At 46.1% G+C, this 22,449-nt stretch overlaps 1 protein-coding gene across 3 annotated transcripts in view; it reads right to left on the bottom strand.

Annotated features, from left to right (window-relative positions):
* Positions 1-22,449, bottom strand: part of GLE1 (GLE1 RNA export mediator) — a 39,726-nt gene that overhangs the window by 15,613 nt on the left and 1,664 nt on the right. For 2 of the 3 annotated variants that reach the window (XR_747715.2, XM_010360880.2), the window contains exons 2-7: positions 18,681-18,902; positions 12,071-12,181; positions 3,773-3,921; positions 3,211-3,271; positions 2,706-2,960; positions 833-1,064 (exon numbers count right to left, since the gene is read on the bottom strand). Coding sequence is in view for 2 of the 3 variants with exons in the window: in XM_010360880.2 (XP_010359182.1) it covers positions 833-1,064; positions 2,706-2,960; positions 3,211-3,271; positions 3,773-3,921; positions 12,071-12,181; positions 18,681-18,902 (1,030 nt within the window). In the remaining variant the exon portion in view is untranslated. The remainder of the gene's footprint in view (positions 1-832; positions 1,065-2,705; positions 2,961-3,210; positions 3,272-3,772; positions 3,922-12,070; positions 12,182-18,680; positions 18,903-22,449) is intronic. The other variant, XM_030919120.1, reaches the window with a different exon arrangement.

Here is a 22,449-nt window from a genome sequence, read left to right as displayed (position 1 = left end):
GCTACAGTGAGCCGTAATCACACCACTGCACTCCTCTAGCCTGGGTGACAGAATGAGACCCCTATCTCAAACAAACAAACAAACAAACAAAAACACCAGGCGCAGTGGCTCACGCCTATAATCCCAGCACTTTGGGAGGCCAATGCTGGCGGATCACCTGAGGTCTGGAGTTCAAGACCAGCCTGACCAACATGGAGAAACCCCGTCTCTACTAAAAATACAAAAAAATTAGCCAGGGCATGGTGGCACATGCCTGTAATCTCAGCTACTTGGGAGGCTGAGGCGGGAGAATCGCTTGAACCTGGGAAGTGGAGGTTGCAGTGAGCTGAGATCGTGCCATTGCACTCTAGCCTGGGCAACAAGAGCAAAACCCCATCTCAAAAAAAACAAAAACAAAAACACCAAATAAGAAAAACTAGACTCCCAGGCCGGGTGTGGTGGCTCATGCCTGTAATCCTAGCACTTCAGGAGGCCGAGGCGGGTGGATCACGAGGTCAGGAGTTCGAGACCAGCCTGGCCAACATGGTGAAATCCCATCTTTAGTAAAACTAACACGGGGTTTCACCGTGTTAGCCAGGATGGTCTCGATCTCCTGACCTCGTGATCCGCCTATCTCGGCCTCCCAAAGTGCTGGGATTACAGGCTTGAGCCACCGCGCCCGGCCAAGGAATCTTAAATCAGACTCCAGATCAACCACAACTGAATGAAATATAGTACATAAAATTCTGGTTAACTGCCCTACAGTTTAACACAACATTCAACACATGCTCTTGTTTCTCTTCAGATTTGAAACTTACAATAAGTAAAGGACCATATCCATACCAAAACCCACCTTCATTCTGTTTCCCTCCTGGGCCCTGGCTGGTAGCTGGGGGCTCTTTGTGGGCTTCTGGTCCCTGCTGCATCTGTGCCTCTTGCAGCTTTACCTGGGCTTCCTCTTCATCCTGCCTCCTCTTGTCTTCACAGGCTCTGGTGATCTCCTGCCCCAAGTTCACAAGGAGGTCCCGCATTTCCTGCAGAGCTCGCTCAGCCTCAGCTTGGCTCTCTGCTGTAGGATAGCCACTCTGTCAGAGTGACGGAGATGGTGCTTAGTGGTCATTCCCTAGGTAAATCATACCTCACACAAGTCAATACATTTCCTACAATTGTAATTGTTGCACCAATGGAGTATCCACATTCAACAAGTTGATACTGCTTTCCCTGTTCTCTTAAAGGTATTAATAATTCCAACTTACTACCACATCCACAGTTTCTAAGTATAAATTTTTCTGTATTCTCAGCAACAAGGGCCAGCATAATTTTTTTTTAAGTTTGTGACAATATGTTAGACAAAAATAATACTGTTTTATTATAATTATTTTTTGAGAAAGAATTTCTGTTGCCCAGGTTGGAGTGTAGTGGCAGGATCTCGGTCATTGCAACTTTTGCCTCCCAGGTTCAAGTGATGCTCATGCCTCAGCTTCCCAAGTAGCTGGGATTACAGGTGTGCATCACGACACCCAGCTACTTTTTGTATTTTTAGTAGAGATGGGGTTTCACCATGTTGGCTGAAACCTACTGGTCTCGAACTCCTAGCCTCAAGTGATCCGAGACTCGCTTGAACCTGGGAGGCAGAGGTTGAAGTGAGCCATGATCACACCACTGCACTCCAGCCTGGGCAAGAATGTGAGACCCTGTCTCCAAAAAAAAAAAAAAAAAAAAAAAGCAAAGCAAAGAAACAGGGCAGGTATAGTGGCTCACACCTGTAATCCCAAAATTTTGGGAGGCTAAGGTGGGAGGATCACTTGAGCCCAGGAGTTCAAGACCAGCCTGGGAAACATAGTGAGATCCCTGTTTCTAACTTAAAAACAAAACAAAACAAAAAAAATATGGCACGGTGGCTCACACCTGTAATCTCAGCAGTTTGGGAGGCCGAGGTAGGGGGATCACTTGAGCCCAGGAGTTTGAGACCAGCCTGGACAACATGACAAAACCCTGTCTCTACAAAAAAAATACAAAAATTAGCAGGACATGGTGGTATGCGCCTATAGTCCCAGCTACTCAGGAGGCTGAGGTGGAAGGATCACTTGAGCCCAGGAGGCAGAGGTTGCATGAGCTAAGACTGTGTCACTGCACTCCAGCCTGGGTGACAAAGGGGGACCCTGCTGCAAAAAAAAAAAAAAAGAGATTCCAGAATAAGCAGGTATAAAAATAAAGAAATAAATAAAAGAAACAAAATAAAATGTTAACAGTGGTTACTTCTAGGTAAAGAGATATGGAGATAACAAGTAATGTTTGGTATTTCCCCCTTAAATAAGCAGATAGCAGATATTCTTTTTTTTTTTTTTTTTTTTTTTGAGACGGAGTCTCGCTCTGTTGCTGGAGTGTAGTGGCACCATCTTGGCTCACTGCAAACTCCGCCTCCTGGGTTCACGCCATTCTCCTGCCTCAGCCTCCCGAGTGGCTGGGACTACAGGCATCCGCCACCATGCCCAACTAATTTTTTGTATTTTTTAGTAGAGACGGGGTTTCACACTGTGTTATCCAGGACAGTCTCGATCTCCTGACCTCGTGATCTGCCAGCCTCGGCTTCCCGAAGTGCTGGGATTACAGGCGTGAGCCACCACTCCCAGCCGCAGATATTATTTTTTAAGTCAGAAAGTAATTTTGCTTTTAAAGTCTTCCATTTCAAAGATAGCAAAGAGTCACTCTGAAGCCACCCTCACCTCTGAAGAGGCCCGGATGATCCCTGAGATGAGGCTGCACAGCTGGTTGCCTCGGGTCTGGAAGGCAGCCAGGTCGACCTTAAGCAGGCCTTTGTGCTGCTCAGAAGCATCCAGCTGCTGGCTGAGCTGCAGCATCTCCTCCTGCAGAGCATAGAGGGCCCGCAGGCGGACCTGGCCTTCTTCCTTCCGAAGCCGCTCCAGTTCCGCTTGCTTCACACGCTGCTGCTCCGCCTCCCGCAGCTTCAGGTTGAGAATCTGTAGAAAAGGGCTGAGTGACTTCTCTCTGAGGGGCTCCTGGGCTGCTTCTTTCCACAATCCTCAAATTCTATGTGGGCTACATATTTTCACAGATGGGCTCAGAGCAAGAAGAGGACATCCCAAGGTTAGTCACACACAGGCATAATACGGCCAGATCCTCCATGGTTGCCATCTGCCAAAACCTGGCTCTCCAGGCAGGTTACAGACAGACACCAAAACACCCACACCAATTCTGCCAGGCTCTGACCTTTGCTCTGTGACGGTGCTCAGCTTTTAGCTTCTCTTGGTGTCCCAAGGCTTCTCTGGAGCTGCATGAAAAATGGCAGGGAGGAATAGTCAGGGATATTTCCTAAAATTGTTTTTCTTTCTTTTCTTTCTTCATTCTCTTTCTCTTTTCTCTCTCTCTCTCTCTCTCTCTTCCTTTTCTCTCCCTCTCCCTGCCCTCCCTTCCCTTTTTCTTAGAGATGTGGTCTCGTTATGTTGCCCAGGCTGGAGAGCATAGCTCACCACAGCCTCAAACTCCTGGACTCAAGCAATCCTCCTGCCTCAGCCTCCCTAGTAACTGAGACTACAGTTGTGTTCCACCATGCCTGTAAAATTGTTTTACCTCTCCTAAAAGCCTCCCTCTGTGTTACTTTGGTTGTCTTTCCAAGTTTGGTCTTCTTTCCGGGTTATAAACATCTCTGCCTATTTTACCTTGATATTTACGGACTCAGAAGTTGTTCAATTCTTTCCCCTTGGAATTCCTCTTGGGAAAGAGTTCCAGTTGAACACATCAACATTCCCAGTCATAATTCAGGGAGACTCACCTCTTCTCCATTACTTCCCGCAAGTCCTGGTATTCCTTATGCTGCTTCAGTTCCTTCCATTCATCAAACCGCTTCAGTTGTTCAGATGCCATCTCCGAGAGGGCTCGCACCTTCCTGTCCTGCTCCTCCTGCCATTGCCTCAGGCCCTCCTGAAAAGGTTTTTTTTTTTTGAGATGGAGTCTCTCTCTATCACCAGGCTGGAGTACAGTGGCATGATCTCGGCTCACTGCAACCTCCGACTCACGGGTTCAAGCGATTCTCCTGTCTCAGCTCCCCGAGTAGCTAGGACTACAGGCACCTGCCACCACGCCCAGCTAATTTTTGTATTTTTAGTAGAGACAGGGTTTCACCATGTTGGCCAGGATGGTCTCGATCTCCTGACCTTGTGATCCGCCTGCCTCGGCCTCCCTAAGTGCTGGGATTACAGGCGTGAGACACCGCGCCCGGCCGAAAAGGTTTAACACCTGCTCTCTGGAGCTCCTTCAACTATCAAAATTTGAAGTGTCTATATCCTTTGACACTTGTTCTATTTCAGGAATTTATCCTGAGGAAATGCCTGTATGTGTGTGCCAAGATATATGTACAAGAATGCTCACTGGAACCCTGTTGATAACAGCAATAAATTTAAAACCACTTAACTGGGGAATGATGACACATATTATAGTACAGTCATACTGCAGAATACTACGCAGCCCTTAAAGATGACAAGATGCCAGCTGGCATGGAGATATGTCAAAATCTATTGTTAAGACATTATGTTATTTTATTTTAAAACATAATTATATTTTGTTTGTTTATTTTTGAGACAGGGTCTCACCCTGTCATGCAGGCTGGAGTGCAGTGGCACAATTATAGCTCACAGCAGCCTGGAACTCCTGAGCTCAAGGGATCATCCCAACTCAGCCACCTGAGTAGCTGGGACTAAAGGTGCCTACTACCACACAGGACTAATTTTAAATATTTTATAGAGTCAGGGTCTCACTATATTGCCCAGGATGGTCTAGAGCTCCCGACCTCAAGCTATCCTCCCATCTTGGCCTCCCAAACTGCTGGGATTATAGGCATGAACCACTGTACCCAGTCTTAAAACTTATTTTAAAGCTTCCAGTGAAAGAAGGCAAATTAAAAACAAGCATATATATCCTCTCCTCTGGGACTCTGTTAAAGTGAGAATTGGAAAGAAAAAAAGACATAATACCACATAGAGCATGAGAGAGGTCACCAGTAGGGAAAAACCTTCTACATACTTCTGGAAAACAGTTAGCGGAGAAGTGGCCAGGTGTACTGGCTGAGATCTGTAATCCCAGCACTTGAAGAGGCCAAAGCGGGAGGATCATTGAGCCCAGGAGTTCGAGACCAGCCTGGGCAACAGAGAGACCCCGTCTCTACTAAAAATTTTAAAATTATCTGGGTGTGGTGGTGCACACCTGCAGTCCCAGTTATTTAGAAAGTAGGGAGAGCTGAGGTGGGAGGAATGCCTGAGCCCAGGAAGTCAAGGCTGCAGGGAGCAGTGATTGTACCACTGTATTCCAGCCTGGGCAATGGAGTGAGATCCTGTCTTTAAAAAAAAAAAAATAGTGGAGAAGCAATAAATGATAGAGCAGAGCTAAGAAAACCCAAGGATACACACACACACACCAACACACATACATACATACATAAGCAGGGGATGCCTCCCGGGAGCAGAAAGCCAATCTACCAGCCGAACTTCAGTGTCTCAAGACTCGGAAATGCCATGACTCATACAGGTGGGCCTCATGGGGCTGAAAACGGAGCTACTGGTTGAATGTTTGTAGACAAAACAGTCAACTCTTGCTCTCTTCCGCTAGTCATTAGATCAAAACAGCCAAAAGCCAGGCATTTGTGCTGTTATGATTTTATTTTATATATATATATATATATATGTTTTTGTTTGTTTTATTTTGTTTTGGAGACAGAGTCTCGCACTGTCACCCAGGCTGGAGTGCACTGGCACGATCTCGGCTCACTGCAACCTCTGCCTCCCGGGTTCAAGCGATTCTCCTGCCTCAGCCTCCCAAGTAGCTGAGACTACAGACATGTGCCACCACGCCCAGCTAACTTTTGTTTTTTTTTGTTTGTTTGTTTTTGTTTTTTTTTTTTGTTTTTTTTTTGTATTTTTTGTATTTTTAGTAGAGACGGGGTTTCACCGTGTTAGCCAGGATGGTCTCGATCTCCTGACCTCGTGATCCGCCCGTCTCGGCCTCCCAAAGTGCTGGGATTACAGGCTTGAGCCACCGCGCCCGGCCTTTTTTTTTTTTGAGACGGAGTCTCGCTCTGTCGCCCAGGCTGGAGTGCAGTGGCCGGATCTCAGCTCACTGCAAGTTCCGCCTCCCGGGTTTACGCCATTCTCCTGCCTCAGCCTCCAGAGTAGCTAGGACTACAGGCGCCCGCCACCTCGCCCGGCTAGTTTTTTGTATCTTTTAGTAGAGACGGGGTTTCACCGTGTTAGCCAGGATGGTCTCGATCTCCTGACCTTGTGATCCGCCCGTCTCGGCCTCCCAAAGTGCTGGGATTACAGGCTTGAGCCACCGTGCCCGGCCTTAACTTTTGTATTTTTAGTAGAGATGGGGTTTCACAATGTTGGCCAGAATAGTCTCGATCTCTTGATCTCATGATCCTCCTGCCTCAGCCTCCTAAAGTGCTTGGATTACAGGCGTGAGCCACGGGTGCCCGGCTTTTTTTTCTCTTTTTTTTTTTTTGGAGTCTTACTCTGTCGCCCAGGCTGGAGTGTAGTGGTACAATCTCAGCTCACTACAACCTCCACCTCCTGGGTTCCACCAATTCTCCTCCCTTAGCCTCCCGAGTAGCTGGGACTACAGGTGTCTGCCACCATGCCTGGCTAATTTTTGTATTTTTAGTAGAGACGGGGTTTCACTCTGTTGGCCAGGCTGGTCTTGAACTCCTGACCTCGTGATCTACCCACCTCGGCCTCACAAAGTGCTGGGATTACACATGCAAGCCACCGTGCCCAGCTATTTTATTTTTATTTTTTATTTGTTGGAGACAGAGTCTCAACTGTGTCACCCAGGCTGGAGTACAGTGGTATGATTTCGGCTCACTGCAATCTCTGCCTCCCAGGTTCAAGCGGTTCTCCAGCCTCAGCCTTCCGAGTAGTTACAGGCATGCACCACTATGCCTGGCTAATTTTTGTATTTTTAGTACAGACAGGGTTTTACCGTGTTGGCCAGGCTGGTCTCAAACTCCTGACCTCAAGTGATCTGCCTGCCTTGGCCTCCCAAAGTGCTGGGATTACAGGTGTGAGCCACCACGCCTGGCCTGTGCTATAGTGATTTTAAAACAGATCTGCAAATTGTCTGACAATCCTCACATCCCCTCTACTTCAACCTGAGCAGGTTACCCTGACTAATAGAATGTGGAAAAAAAAAAATAGGCCAGGCACAGTGGCTCACACCTGTAATACCAGCACTTTGGGAGGCCGAGGTAGGAGGATCATGAGGTCAAGAGATCAAGATCATCCTGGCCAACACGGTGAAACCTCGTCTCTACTAAAAATACAAAAATTAGCTGGGCATGATGGCGCATGCCTATAGTCCCAGCTACTCAGGAGGCTGAGGCAGGAGAATCGCTTGAACCCAGCAGGCAGAGGTTGCAGTGAGCCGAGATTGCGCCACTGCGCTCCAGCCTGGCGACAGAGCAAGACACCATCTCAAAAAAAAAAAAAAAAAAAAAAAAAAAAAAAAATTAGGTTACATGACTTCTGAGACTCGGTTAAAAAGGCTTTGCAGCTTTGCAGCTTTGCCAGTATCTCTTAGGATGCCTGCTCTTGGAACCTAACCACCATGCTATGAGGGAGCCCAGGCCTGATGGAGAAGGCAGGAGTTGCAGCCAACAGCTAACCTCAACTACCAGACTCGTAAATGATGAAGTCTTTGAGATGACTCTAGCTTCAGCCACTGAAACCATAATAAATCCCAAATGAAAACCACCTGAGCCCAGACATCCCCCAGAAACACGAAAGACAGTAATGAATGCCAGTTATTGTTTTAAGCCACAAGGTAATGAATACTGCTAGCCAAAAAAAAAAAAAATGTGACGTTCTTCTTCAAAAGAAAATGAATAAACTGTCCAGAAATAGCTAATCTGTTAGTATGGCAGCTAGTATTCCAAAACAATATGCTGGCACTTAGGAAATCCTAAAACTTAATAACCTTGTTTCTGATTATTCCCCTTGAATCTCTGATCTGATTACTAGCAATAAGGATCGTTAGATAATTGAGGAATCTCTATATCCTAAAAGGGATCAAGATGAACAAATAAAAAACAATGAATCCAGAAGAACATGTATATCAAGGAACACAAGTGAATCTGAAAAAGAGCTCTGAGTATAAGAAACAAGAATAAGAGGCCGGGCGCGGTGGCTCAAGCCTGTAATCCCAGCACTTTGGGAGGCCGAGGCGGGCGGATCACGAGGTCAGGAGATCGAGACCATCCTGGCTAACACGGTGAAACCCCGTCTCTACTAAAAAAATACAAAAAACTAGCCGGGCGAGGTGGCGGGCGCCTGTAGTCCCAGCTACTCGGGAGGCTGAGGCAGGAGAATGGCGTAAACCCAGGAGGCGGAGTTTGCAGTGAGCTGAGATCTGGCCACTGCACTCCAGCCTGGGTGACAGAGCGAGACTCCTTCTCAAAAAAAAAAAAAAAAAAAAAAAGAATAAGATGCTCTGAAAAAGGAACAAGTGGAGAATACAAAAAAACTCATGAAAATTAGACATAATAAATACATACGTATTTTTTCAATTAACAGGTGGAGGATAAAATATAGAAATCTTCTAGAAAACAAAACAAAAAGACAAAAGGAAAATGAAAGTAAGAATCGGACATATAGAGGATTAATTTAGGCAATGGAGAGGTGAACTAATCAAGGGGAAAAATTTCCAAAAATGCAAGAAATAAATCTTTGATATCTGCATATTAGTCGTTTCTCACCATCTCCATTGCGACCACCCTACTCTAAGCAACCACCATCTTTCACCCAGATAACAACAACGTTCCAAATTTTTTTTTTTTGAGATGGAGTCTTGCTCTGTCACCAAGGTTGAAGTGCAGTGGCCTGATGTCGGCTCACTGCAAGCTCCACCTCCAGGGTTCACGCCATTCTCCTTCCTCAGCCTCCCAAGTAGCTGGGACTACAGGCGCCTGCCACCACGCCAGGCTACTGTTTTGTATTATTAATAGAGACGGGGGGCCGGGCGCGGTGGCTCAAGCCTGTAATCCCAGCACTTTGGGAGGCCGAGACGGGCGGATCACAAGGTCAGGAGATCGAGACCATCCTGGCTAATACGGTGAAACCCCGTCTCTACTAAAGAATACAAAAAACTAGCCGGGCGACGAGGCGGGCGCCTGTAGTCCCAGCTACTTGGGAGGCGGAGGCAGGAGAATGGCCTGAACCTGGGAGGCGGAGCTTGCAGTGAGCTGAGATCCGGCCACCGTACTCCAGCCTGGGCGACAGAGCCAGACAGAGCCAGACTCCGTCTCAAAAAAAAAAAAAAAAAAAAAAAAAGAGACGGGGTTTCATCATGTTAGCCAGGATGGTCTCGATCTCCTGACCTCATGATCTGCCCTCCTCGGCCTCCCAAAGTGCTGGGATTACAGGCGTGAGCCACTGCGCCCGGCCCCAAATATTTTACCTATTTCTCGTTTACTTCTGTCTCTCTCCACTACAATATAAGCTCTATGTCTACAATGTTTACTGCTTTATCTAGACCTAGAAGAGCATCTAGCACATAGGTGCTCAGCAAATATTTATTGACTCAATGACCAATGAGCAAGATGCTAGAAGACTTTCATTTTCTTTTTCTTTTCTTTTTTTTTTTGAGATAAAGTATTGCTCTGTTGCCCAGGCTGGAGTGCAGTGGCACAATCTTGGCTCACTGCCACTTCTGCCTCTCGGGTTCAAGCAATTCTCCTGCCTCCGCCTCCTGAGTAGCTGGGACTACAGGCTCCCACTACCACGCCCAGCTAATTTTTTGTATTTTTAGTAGAGACGGGGTTTCACCGTGTTAGCCAGGATGGTCTCGATCTCCTGACCTCATGATCTGCCCTCCTCGGCCTCCCAAAGTGCTGGGATTACAGGCGTGAGCCACTGCGCCCGGCCCCAAATATTTTACCTATTTCTCGTTTACTTCTGTCTCTCTCCACTACAATATAAGCTCTATGTCTACAATGTTTACTGCTTTATCTAGACCTAGAAGAGCATCTAGCACATAGGTGCTCAGCAAATATTTATTGACTCAATGACCAATGAGCAAGATGCTAGAAGACTTTCATTTTCTTTTTCTTTTCCTTTTTTTTTTGAGATAAAGTATTGCTCTGTTGCCCAGGCTGGAGTGCAGTGGCACAATCTTGGCTCACTGCCACTTCTGCCTCTCGGGTTCAAGCAATTCTCCTGCCTCAGCCTCCCGAGTAGCTGGGATTATAGGCATGCACCACCATGTCTAGCTAATTTTTATATTTTTAGTAGAGATGGGGTTTCGCCATGTTGGCCAGGCCAGTCTCGAACTCCTGATCTCAGGTGATCCACCTGCCTCACCCTCCCAAAGTGCTGGGATTACGGGCATGAGACACCGCGCCTGGCCAAGACTTTCATTTTCTAAATTCCTGTACTCTGAAACATTTTTACAAAATCATGTATTGCTTTCCTAATTAAAAAAATCATACAGCCTGGGCGCAGTGGCTTATGCCTGTAATCCCAACACTTTGGGAGGCCAAGGTGGATGGATCACCTGAGGTCAGGAGTTCGAGACCAGCCTGGCCAACATGGTGAAACCCCATCTCTACTAAAAAATACAAAAATTAGCCAGGCGTGGTGGTGGACACCTGTAATCTCAGCTACTTGGGAGGCTCAGGCAGAACTGCTGGAACCCAGGAGGTGGAGGTTGCAGTGAGTCGAGATCACACCACTGCACTCCAACCTGGGCCGACAAAAGCAAGACGCTGTCTCAAAAAAACAGGCCGGGCGCGGTGGCTCAAGCCTGTAATCCCAGCACTTTGGGAGGCCGAGACGGGCGGATCACGAGGTCAGGAGATCGAGACCATCCTGGCTAACATGGTGAAACCCCGTCTCTACTAAAAAAATACGCAAAAAACTAGCCGGGCGAGGTGGCGGGTGCCTGTAGTCCCAGCTACTCGGGAGGCTGAGGCAGGAGAATGGCGTAAACCCGGGAGGCGGAGCTTGCAGTGAGCTGAGATCCGGCCACTGCACCAGCCCGGGTGACAGAGCGAGACTCCGTCTCAAAAAAAAAAAAAAAAAAAAAAAAAAAAAAAAAAAAAAACAGGCCGGGCATGGTGGCTCTCACCTGTAATACCAGCACTTTGGGAAACCAAGGCGGGTGGATCACGGAGGTCAGGAGATCGAGACCATCCTGGCTAACACGGTGAAACCCCGTCTCTACTAAAAATACAAAAAATTAGCTGGGCGTGGTAGTGGGAGCCTGTAGTCCCAGCTACTCAGGAGGCGGAGGCAGGAGAATGGCGTGAACCTGTGAGGCGGAGCTTGCAGCGAGCCAAGATTGTGCCACTGCACTCCAGCCTGAGCGACAGAGCAAGACTCCGTCTGAAAAAAAAAACAGAAACAGAAACAAAAATATGATCAAATAAATTAATTAAAATAGTGCTGCTATTTTTTCAAGAGGCTTAGGTCCTGACTGGGCACAGTGGCTCATGTCTGTAATCCCAGCACTTTGGGAGGCTGAGGCGGGTGGATCACCTAAGGTCAGGAGTTTGAGACCAGCCTGACCAATATAGTGAAACCCCGTCTCTAGTAAATACAAAATAAGGTGGTTGGGTGTGGTGGTGCGAGCCTGTAATCCTAGCTACTTGGGAGGCTGAGTCAGCAGAAGAGTCTGAACCTGGGAGGCGGAGGTTGCAGTGAGCCAAGATTGTACCACTGGAGTCTAGCCTGGGCAACAAGAGCAAAAACTCCATGTCAAAAAAAAGAAAAAAAAGGCTAAAGTCCCATCTTCTCAGTATAAGCTTATCTAACAACCCCAGACCATTTCCAAATTTTGGAGAAGTAAATGGAAGCCAGAAAAGGCTACATAATTTTCCCAAAGTCACATATAAAATAAAACAGCCAGGATCTGAAAGCAGACTTGACTTCAGAGCACTCACTCCTGACCTCTACATTACACTACCCCCCAAACTAAACAGTAGGTGGGAAGGGTGAGTAGCATACAGTGCCTATTCCTACGCCCTGGGGAACTGCAGCTAAATGTGGCTCGCAGGATCAAGCCTGCCTTCCTTCACGGGTTCACTTACTGCTCCTTTCATTCTGTGTGCCAGTTCGTACATTCGGATGCAGCCTTCCACTTTGGTCCCCCGTGAGGATTGAAGCACCATAGATTCTGTGTGCTGGGACTCATCTTTGCCCTATATGAGTAGAAAATGGGAAATAATTAAGTTTTAATATGGTGAGCGCTAATAAGTTTTTAATTGGTGTTATGTCTTCTAGACAAAGACCACATGCCAACTGATAAACAACCATCAGTAACAAGAGCAAAAAAAAAAATTTAGGTCACAGCCAGTGTGCTTTTCATGAATGCCACTGACTTTGTTCTAACTGTTTTCTTTAACAAATTGATGTTTGCGACTTTGGGTGATTTTTTGGGTTTTCCTGTGTTTTTCTGGCTGCTTGTTTGTTTTACTCTGCACAGAAAATGTTTCCCCTTTCTTCAGATCAGTGTCCATTTGTCCTGGGATGGTTTGGATGGAGTATCCCCAACTCACATCCCTAAGCTTCCACCCTCCTGGCTTCAGGAGAAAGCTGGCTATCAAAGTACTCGATCCTCAGGACGGGCGCGGTGGCCCACGCCTGTAATCCCAGTACTTTGGGAGGCAGAGGTGGGCAGATCACAAGGTCAGGAGTTCGAGACCATCCTGACAAACATGGTGAAACCCCCGTCTCTACTAAAAAGACAAAAATTAGCCGGGCGGGGTGGCAGGTGCCTATAATCCCAACTACTAAGGAGGCTGAGGCAGGAGAATCCCTTGAACCCAGGAGGCAGAGGTTGCCTCAGCCTTCCGAGTAGCTGGGACTACAGGCGCCTGCCACCACGCCCGGCTAATTTTTTATATTTTTAGTAGAGATGGTGTTTCACCATGTTAGCCAGGATGGTCTTGATCTCTTGACCTCGTGATCCACCCACCTTGGCCTCCCAAAGTGCTGGGATTACAGGCGTGAGCCACCATGCCCTCCTTTTTTTTTTTTTTTTTTGAGACGGGGTCTTACTCTATCACCCCTGCTGGAATACAGTGGCACTATCTAGGCTCACTGCAACCGCAACCTTCCGGGCTCAAGGATCCTCCCACCTCAGCCTTCTGAGTAGCTGGGACCGTAGGCATGAGCCACCATGTTCAGGTAATTTTTTTGTAGAAATGGGGTTTCCCCATGTTGCCCAGGCTGGTCTCGAATGCTGGAGCTCAAGTGTTCCACCTGCCTTGGCCTCCCAAAGTGATGGGATTCCACACCCAGCTTTTTTATTTTCATTAACACACCTGACATGGATATCTCTGAACTTTTCTGATGAAGCTATAGGGGAATGCTAACCTAAGAATATGTTGAGTCTAGGGCTACCAGTAGCCATCTTGCCACCTAGTCTATCTCAACAATGAAACCAGTAATTGAGAAATGGAGAGGCAAAGCCCTGAGTTTAGGTTACTAGATTGAGTCAAAAATAGCATCAATCCTATGTGGGGGAGATGTTTGAAAAATAATAATAAATAATGTCAAGCAGAAATATGCAGAATGTAGATTTTCCCAGATCTAAGTGATTCCAAATGCACTGCTAGACTTCCTAGTTATATGAATTAAAACTTCCCTTAGTCCCTTAGGCCAAACTGGGTTTTTCTAATGTAAATACCAAAAATTCCTAAATAATGGGACAATCCATTACATAAAACCATTTAAGAATTTATTAGGCCAGGCGCAGTGGCTCCAAAAATTATGGAATTTTATACGTGAAAATGACCTCAGGCTGGGCATGGTGGCTCATGCCTGTAATCCTAGCATGTTGGGAGGCCAAGGCGGGTGGATCACCTGTGGTCAGGAGTTTGAGACTAGCCTGGCCAACATGGTGAAACCCTGTCTCTACTAAAAATACAAAATTAGCCAGGCATGGTGGCGCATGCCTATAATCCCAGCTACTCAAGAGGCTGAGGCAGGAGAATCGTTTGAACCCGGGGTTGCAGTGAGTCGAGATCGCACCATTGCACTCCAGTCTGGGCGACAAAAGCGAAACTCCATATCAAAAAAATAAAGACCTCAGCAATTTGGCTCAAAATGAGATGTACAGATAAAGAAACTGAAGTCCACTGCCAGTATTGTAGCATGTCCTCAGATTAGAATCTGCTGCCAACAAGCTGCTCATGAAAATACTTTTTAAAAAATCTAGGCCAGGCACGGTGGCTCAAGCCTGTAATCCCAGCACTTTGGGAGGCCGAGACGGGTGGATCACGAGGTCAGGAGATCGAGACCATCCTGGCTAACAGGGTGAAACCCCGTCTCTACTAAAAAAATACAAAAAACTAGCCAGGCGAGGTGGCGGGCGCCTGTAGTCCCAGCTACTTGGTAGGCTGAGGCAGGAGAATGGCATGAACCCGGGAGGTGGAGCTTGCAGTGAGCTGAGATCCGGCCACTGCACTCCAGCCTGGGCGACAGAGCGAGACTCCGTCTCAAAAAAAAAAAGAAAAAAAATCTTAATTTTTAAATAATTGATGTTCACAGAAAGTTGCAAAAATACATACAGGAAGCTCCTATGTACTTTTCACCCAGTTTCCCTCAATAGTAACGTCTTTCATAAATACAATAAAGTAACAAAACCAGTAAATTGATATTGGTACAATCCACAGAGCTTATTCAGATTTCACCAGTTTTAAAGGCATTCATTTGTTCTCATGTACAGTTCTATGTAATTTCGTAACACATAGATTCATGTAAACACCACCACACTCAAGATACAAAGCTGTTCTATCACCACCAACCCCCCCATGTCACACCTATCTTTATAGCCACACCACTTCCTCCCCCATCCCTTATCTCTAAACTATTCTCCTTCTCTATAGTTCTGCTAATTCAGGAATGTTAAATAAATAAATCTTCATCTAGGCCGGTCAGGTGGCTCACGCCTGTAATCCCAGCACTTTGGGAGGCTGAGGCGGGCAGATCACCTGAGGTCAGGAGTTCAAGACCAGCTTGGCCAACATGGTGAAACCCTGTCTATACTAAAAGCACAAAAAGTAGCCGGCCGTGGTGGCAGACGCCTATAATCCCAGCTACTCAGGAGGCTGAGGCAGGAGAATCACTTGAACCTGGGAGGCAGAGGTTGCAGCGAGATGAGTTCACGCCATTGCATTCCAGCCTGGGGGACAAGAGCGAGACTTTGTCTCAAAAATAAATAAATAAATAATAAATAAATAAATAAATCTTTACCCAGCCCTAGATTCTGGTTATGTTTTAGTTCTAAAAAGCTTACAGTTTTTTTTTACATTTAAGTCCATGATCACTTTGAGTTAATTTTTATATAAAAATATGACATCTAGGTGGAGGTTCCTTTTTTTCCCCTAAGATGTTCAGTTGCTAAAAATATATATTTTAAAGTACCTAGACCTTTTCTGGCAACAACAACAACAAAATAAATAAATGTGTGTATATATATAAATATATACATAAATATATATAAATATGTACATAAATATATACATAAATATATATAAATATATACATAAATATATATACATAAATATATATAAATATATATATAAATATATACATATATATATATAAATATATACATAAATATATATATATATATATTTTTTTTTTTTTTTGAGACAGAGTCTCGCTCTGTCACCCAGGCTGGAGTGCAGTGGCCAGATCTCAGCTCACTGCAAGCTCCGCCTCCCGGGTTCACGCCATTCTCCTGCCTCAGCCTCCCTAGCAGCTGGGACTACAGGCGCCGCCACCTCGCCCGGCTAGTTTTTTGTATTTTTAGTAGAGACAGGGTTTCACCGTGTTAGCCAGGATAGTCTCGATCTCCTGACCTCGTGATCCGCCCGTCTCGGCCTCCCAAAGTGCTGGAATTATAGGCTTGAGCCACCGCGCCCGGCCTATATTTTTTTTTTGAGACTGAGTCTTGCTTTGTTACCCAGGCTGGAGTGCAATGGCGTGATCTCAGCTCACTGCAACCTCTGTCTCCCGGGTTCAAGCAATTCTAATGCCTCAGTCTCCCAAGTAGCTGGGATAACAGGCGTGCGCCATGATGCTGGGCTAATTTTGTACTTTTAGTAGAAACGGGGTTTCACCATGGTCAAGCTAGTTTCGAACTACTGACCTCAAGTGATCCGCCTGCCTCAGCCTCCCAAAGTGCTGGCATTACAGGTGTGAGCCACCACACCTGGCCACAAAGAATATTTTTTAGGCGGGGCGCAGTGGCTCAAGCCTGTAATCCCAGCACTTTGGGAGGCCGAGATGGGTGGATCACGAGGACAGGAGATCGAGACAATCCTGGCTAACACGGTGAAACCCTGTCTCTACTAAAAAATACAAAAATCTAGCCGGGCGAGGTGGTGGGCACCTGTAGTCCCAGCTACTCGGGAGGCTGAGGCAGGAGAATGGCGTGAACCCGGGAGGCGGAGCTTGCAGCGAGCTGAGATCCGGCCACTGCACTCCAGCCTGGGCGACAGAGCGAGACTCCGTCCCAAAAAAAAAAAAAAAAAAAAATATTTTTTAAAGACTAATATTTTAAAAGATGAACTAATATTTTAAAAGATGAACTACCAGATAGAAAGAAAAATATACACTTTCTATGTAAATACAAACAAACAAACAAACAAACAAACAAAAAACTGGCCAGGCACAGTGGCTCATAACTGTAATCCCAGCATTTTGGGAGGCCGAGGTAGGCGGATCACCTGAGGTCAGCAGTTTGAGACCAGCCTGGACAACATGGCAAAACCCTGTCTCTACTAAAAATACAAAAATTAGCCAGGCGTGGTGGCACGCACCTGTAATCCCAGCTACTCAGGAGGCTGAGGCAAAAGAATCGCTTGAACCTAGGAGGCAAAGGTTGCAGTAAGCCGAGACCATGCCATTGTACTCCAGCCTGGGTGACAGAGCTAGATTCCATCTTTAAAAAAAAAAAAAAAAAAAGAGGCGTGGTGGCTCATACCTGTAATCCCAGCACTTTGAGGGGCTGAGGCGGGTGGATCATGAGGTCAGGAGTTCAAAACCAGTCTGACCCACATGGTGAAACCCCGTCTCTATTAAAAATACAAAAATCAGCCAGGCGTGGTGACACGCACCTGTAATCCCAGCTACTCAGGAGGCTGAGGCAGGAGAATTGCTTGAACCCGGGAGGTGGAGATTGCGGTGAGCCAAGATCGCACCCTTGCACTCCAGCCTGGGCGACAGAGCGAGACTCTGTCTCAAAGAAAAAAATAAAAAAGGCTGGGTGTGGTGGCTCATGCCTTTAATCCTAGCACTTTGGGAGGCCGAGGTGGGTGGATCACAAGGTCAGGAGTTTGAGATCAGCCAGGCCAATATGGTGAAACACCATCTCTACTAAAAATACAAACATTAGCCAGGCATGATAACAGGTACCTGTAATCCCAGCCACTCAGGAGACTGAGGCAGGAGAATCGCTTGAAGCCAGGAGTTGGAGGTTGCAGTGAGCTGAGATTGCGTCACTACACTCCAGCCGGGGGACAGAGCAAGACTTCGTCTCAAAAAAAAGAAAAAAAAGGAAAAAGAAAATAGCCAAGTACGGTGGTATCCAGTCCCAGCTATTTGGGAGGCTGAGACAGGAGGGTAGATTGAGCCTGGGAGGTGAAGGCTGCAGTGAGCCATGTTCATGCCACTGCACTCCATCCTGGGTGACAGAGACAGACCTCAGCTCAAAAAAAAGGGGGGCGGTGAAGAAGAAGACATGTTCACATATATTTGTATATACACAAACTATTTCTATATAAAAAAATGATTTTAAAAAACCTCCAAAATTTAACTTTTTTTTTGAGGTAGGGACTCACTCTGTTGCCTAGGCTGGAATGCAATGGCTTGATCACAGCTCACTATAGTCTCAAACTCCTGGGCTCAAGTGATCCTCCCATCTCAACGTCATAAGTAGCTAGGACTACAAGCTCGAGCCACCATGCCTAACAAATTTTTAAGTTTTTTGGAGAGACAAGGTCTCACTATGTTGCCCTGGCTGGTCTTGAACTCCAAGGCTCAAGCAATCCCCTTGTCTTGGCCTTCCAAAGCACTGGAATTATGGACATGAGCCATTGTGTTGGGTTCAATTTAACTTTTTTTTTTTTTTGAGTTTAAGAATGGAGGTTTAATAGGCAAGATTAAGAGAAAGGAAAACAGTTCTCTCTCTAGTGAGAGAGAGGGATTTCTGAGAGGAAACGGCCCCAGTTCAGCATTTTTAAGTGGGAGAAATAACAAAAAAACAAAGGCAGGGACAAAACAGAACCAGGAATAAGGTAAAATCTCCTACAGAACCAATGAGAGAAGACATGTACACTTTAAGAGCAGGTATACATTTCACTCTAAGCCTTCCTCCAGCAGATAACACAAAAAGGGAGACCATATCAGTTAAACAGATGCAGCGTTCATCAGAAAAAAAAAAAAATAATCTAATTGCTCATGAAATTAGTTATACTATTCTGGGTACTAAGAATAGAGGGGATGTTTCTCCCTCTGGGTCTGTCTAAAGAGAACACTGAATGATGCTGTCAACATGGTCTCTACAAACAGCTACAACAATGAGCAATCATTATTTTCCCCAGGGCATGGGCACTGTCATATGACAATATTAAACATTTTGACTTTGCAGCCACCATGTCTTTTGTTTTAAGCTGATCACAACCTTACCTTGGTTCCATCTGGTGTTGCAGGGGAGGCTGGGGAAAAGGTGGAGCTTGTGTCAGGAGATTTGGGAACAAACGAGGGTTGGTCTAGGGCTGAAGCTGACGCAGAGGATGGCAAAGTCTCAGAAAGAGGTTGGTTCTCCTGCATATGGGGTAGGACGTGCTCTACCACCCATCCAGAATAAGATGATAGCTTGGGAAGAGACATACATTCTTCTAAAACATCCTAGAGAGAAGAAGAGGGTTAAGCTCAACTTGCATGTCAACTGATCTCAGTATAATCCACTACAGGCCTTACTGAACATCTAAGAAGGCCTAAATAAATAAACATCAAAGACCCAAAGTAATGTATTAACAATCAGATGAAAAGAAAGTACAGTGGTTTCTTTTTTTTTTTTTTTTTTTTTGAGGCGGAGTCTCGCTCTGTCGCCCGGACTGGAGTGCAGTGGCCGGATCTCAGCTCACTGCAAGCTCCGCCTCCTGGGTTTACACCATTCTCCTGCCTCAGCCTCCCGAGTAGCTGGGACTACAGGCGCCCGCCACCTCGCCCGGCTAGTTTTTTTGTATTTTTAGTAGAGACGGGGTTTCACCGTGTTAGCCAGGATGGTCTCGATCTCCTGACCTCGTGATCCGCCCGTCTCGGCCTCCTAAAGTGCTGGGATTACAGGCTTGAGCCACCGCGCCCGGCCCAGTGGTTTCTTGATAATGACCTTGACTACTATCCTTCTAACGAAAATCAGACTAAATAACTCGTTAACTACAGAAAAAGGGACAATGCACAAAGATTGCCACTAAAGTGTATGTGAAAGTGATCTAAAGCACTGAACAGAACACAAGAGGAATTCTGAAGTAAGCTACTGTATACACAATCAGTAGAATGTCAGTCACTTAATAATGGGGGTAAGTTCTGAGAAACATGGTGTTAGGTGATCTTGTCATCGTGCGAACATCGTAAAGCATACTTACACAAACCTAGATGTATATATTTTCTCATTTTTGAAATTATTTTTGGCCGGGCGCGGTGGCTCAAGCCTGTAATCCCAGCACTTTGGGAGGCCGAGACGGGCGGATCACGAGGTCAGGAGATCAAGACCATCCTGGCTAACCCGGTGAAACCCCGTCTCTACTAAAAAATACAAAAAACTAGCCGGGTGAGGTGGCGGGCGCCTGTAGTCCCAGCTACTCGGGAGGCTGAGGCAGGAGAATGGCGTGAACCTGGGAGGCGGAGCTTGCAGTGAGCTGAGATCCGGCCACTGCACTCAGCCCGGGAGACAGAGCGAGACTCCGCCTCAAAAAAAAAAAAAAAAAAAAAAGAAATTATTTTTGAGAAAGGGTCTCACTGTTACCCAGGCTGGAGTGCAGTGACCTAATCATGGCTCCCTGTAGCCTGACCTCCTGGGCTCAAGCTATCCTCCTACCTCGACCAGTCTCCCCAGCAGCTGAGAGTACAGGGATGCGCTAACATATTCAGCTAATTATTTTTTCATTTTTTGTAGAGATGGAGTCTTGGTATGTTGCCCAGGCTGGTCTTTTTTTTTTTTTTTTGAGATGGAGTTTCGCTCCTGTTGCTCAGGCTGGAGTGCAATGGCACGATCTCGGCTCACCGCAACCTCTGCCTCCCCCGCCTCCCAGATTCAAGTGATTCTCCTGCCTCAACCTCCTGAGTAGCTGGGATTACAGGCACACGCCACCATGCCTGGCTAATTTTGTACTTTTAGAAGATACGGGGTTTTTCCATGTTGGTCAGGCTGGTCTCGAACTCTTGACCTCAGGAAATCTGCCTGCCTCGGCCTCCCAAAGTGCCGGGATTACAGGCGTGAGCCACCGTGAGCCCAGCCTTTTTTTTTTTTTTTTTTTTTTTTTTTTTTTTGAGAGAGTCTTGCTCTTTCACTCAGGCTGGAGTGCAGTGGCACGATCTCAGCTCATTGCAACCTACATCGCCTGGGTTCAAGCAATTCTGTTTCAGCCTCCCGAGCAGTTGGGATTACAGGCGCCCACCACCACACCTGGCTAATTTTCGTATTATTACAAAAATTAGAGATGGGGTTTCATCACATTGGCCAGGCTGGTCTCGAACTCCTGACCTCAGGTGATCCGCCCACCTCAGCCTCCCAAAGTGCTGGGATTCCAGGCGTGAGCCACCACGCCCAGCCATTCTTTTTTTTTTTTTTTTTTTTTTTTTGAGACAGGGTCTCATTCTGTTTCCCAGGCTGGAGTGCAGTGGCGCAATCACGGATCAATGCAGCCTCAAATTTCATGCTCAGGTAATACTCCCACCTCAGCCTCTCAAGGAGCAGGGACTATAGGCACCCACCACCATACCTGTTTTTTGTTTTGTTTTTTTTTTTTTGAGATGGAGTTTCGCTCTTGTTGCCCAGGCTGGAGTGCAATGGTGCAATCTCAGCTCACCGCAACCTCCGCCTCCCAGGTTAAAGCGATTCTCCTACCTCAGCCTCCCAAGTAGCTGGGATTACAGGCATGCGCTACCACACCCAGCTAATTTTGTATTTTTAGTAGAGACAGAGTTTCTCCACGTTGGTCAGGCTGGTCTCCAACTCCTGACCTCAGGTGATCTGCCCTCCTCGGCCTCCCTAAGTGCTGGGATTACAGGCATGAGCCACTACGCCCGGCACACCTGGTTAATTTTTTTGTATTTTTTGTAGTGGTGAGGTTTCTCCACGTTCCCAGGCTGGTCTCGAACTTCTGGGCTCAAGTGATCTGCCCACCTTGGCTTACCAAAGTGCTGGGACTGCAGGTTTGAGACATCAAGCCTGGCCCAGCTTGAACTGGCCTCAAGCAATCGTCCCGCCTCAGCCTCCCAAAGTGTTGGGATTATGGGCATGAGTTAGCACACCCAGCCTAATAATTTTTTTAAAAATGGAAATAGATATGGATATGTGTGTATACATCCTTAGTAGTAATAATGATCATATCTAGTACCAGATCTTGGTTTGTAAATATAATTTTAAATCAAAGGAAACCACGGGTCTCTGCAGAAAAGGTAAGTTCCAGAGTTGGAGGTAGAAAAATATAAGATGAGCCTGGAACATCTTTGTATGAGAAAATAAGTATTGATTACCTATGACATAATACATAAATGAAAAAACCAGAGTAGTTGGGAGATTGCTACAATGAGCTAGAGTAAACTGAGCAAATAAGTAAACATATTGAGAATAACAGGAGCCAAACTTCTCACTGCTAAGTAACATATTTACAAAGATGGATAGGGTAAGATTAGATAGAAGAAATGTGAAGTACTGCGTTGGAAGTGGCATTTATCAGTATGAAGTCATGGTTTTATAATATATATGTACACACAAATAGTTACAGATAATACATAAATGTGTATGTGGTGATGTGTGTACATATTTAGAGATGTACTATTTCCTAGCTCTGTCTACTGAGAAGGCCTAGAAGCAATGGTACCCAATCAAGAATCTCAACATACGAAACTCCCAGAACTTGGTTTGTAAATACAGCACCACCCTCCACTTCAAAACAATCAGCCTCTTTGGAGAAATAGCTGATTCCAGGGTCGAAACAGGGAAACTTGCACCTGGGACACCTTTTTGTGCCAAAAAGTAAAGAAATGTCAATGAAAAATGGAAACATGTCAAAGGAACACAGGAACCAACTTAATGAATCGTCCAGTAGCCAAATCTGGGACATTTTTCTTTTTAATTCTTATGAATACATAATCGTTGTACATATTTACAAGGTTACTTTTTTTTTTTTTTTTGAGACACAGTCTCACTCTGTTGCCCAGGCTTGAG

The sequence above is a fragment of the Rhinopithecus roxellana genome, chromosome 16 (genome assembly GCF_007565055.1).
Source record: "Rhinopithecus roxellana isolate Shanxi Qingling chromosome 16, ASM756505v1, whole genome shotgun sequence".
Lineage (NCBI taxonomy): Eukaryota > Metazoa > Chordata > Mammalia > Primates > Cercopithecidae > Rhinopithecus > Rhinopithecus roxellana.
The sequence above is the reverse complement of the archived record's forward strand: the minus strand, read 5'-3'. Positions and strand labels throughout refer to the sequence as shown.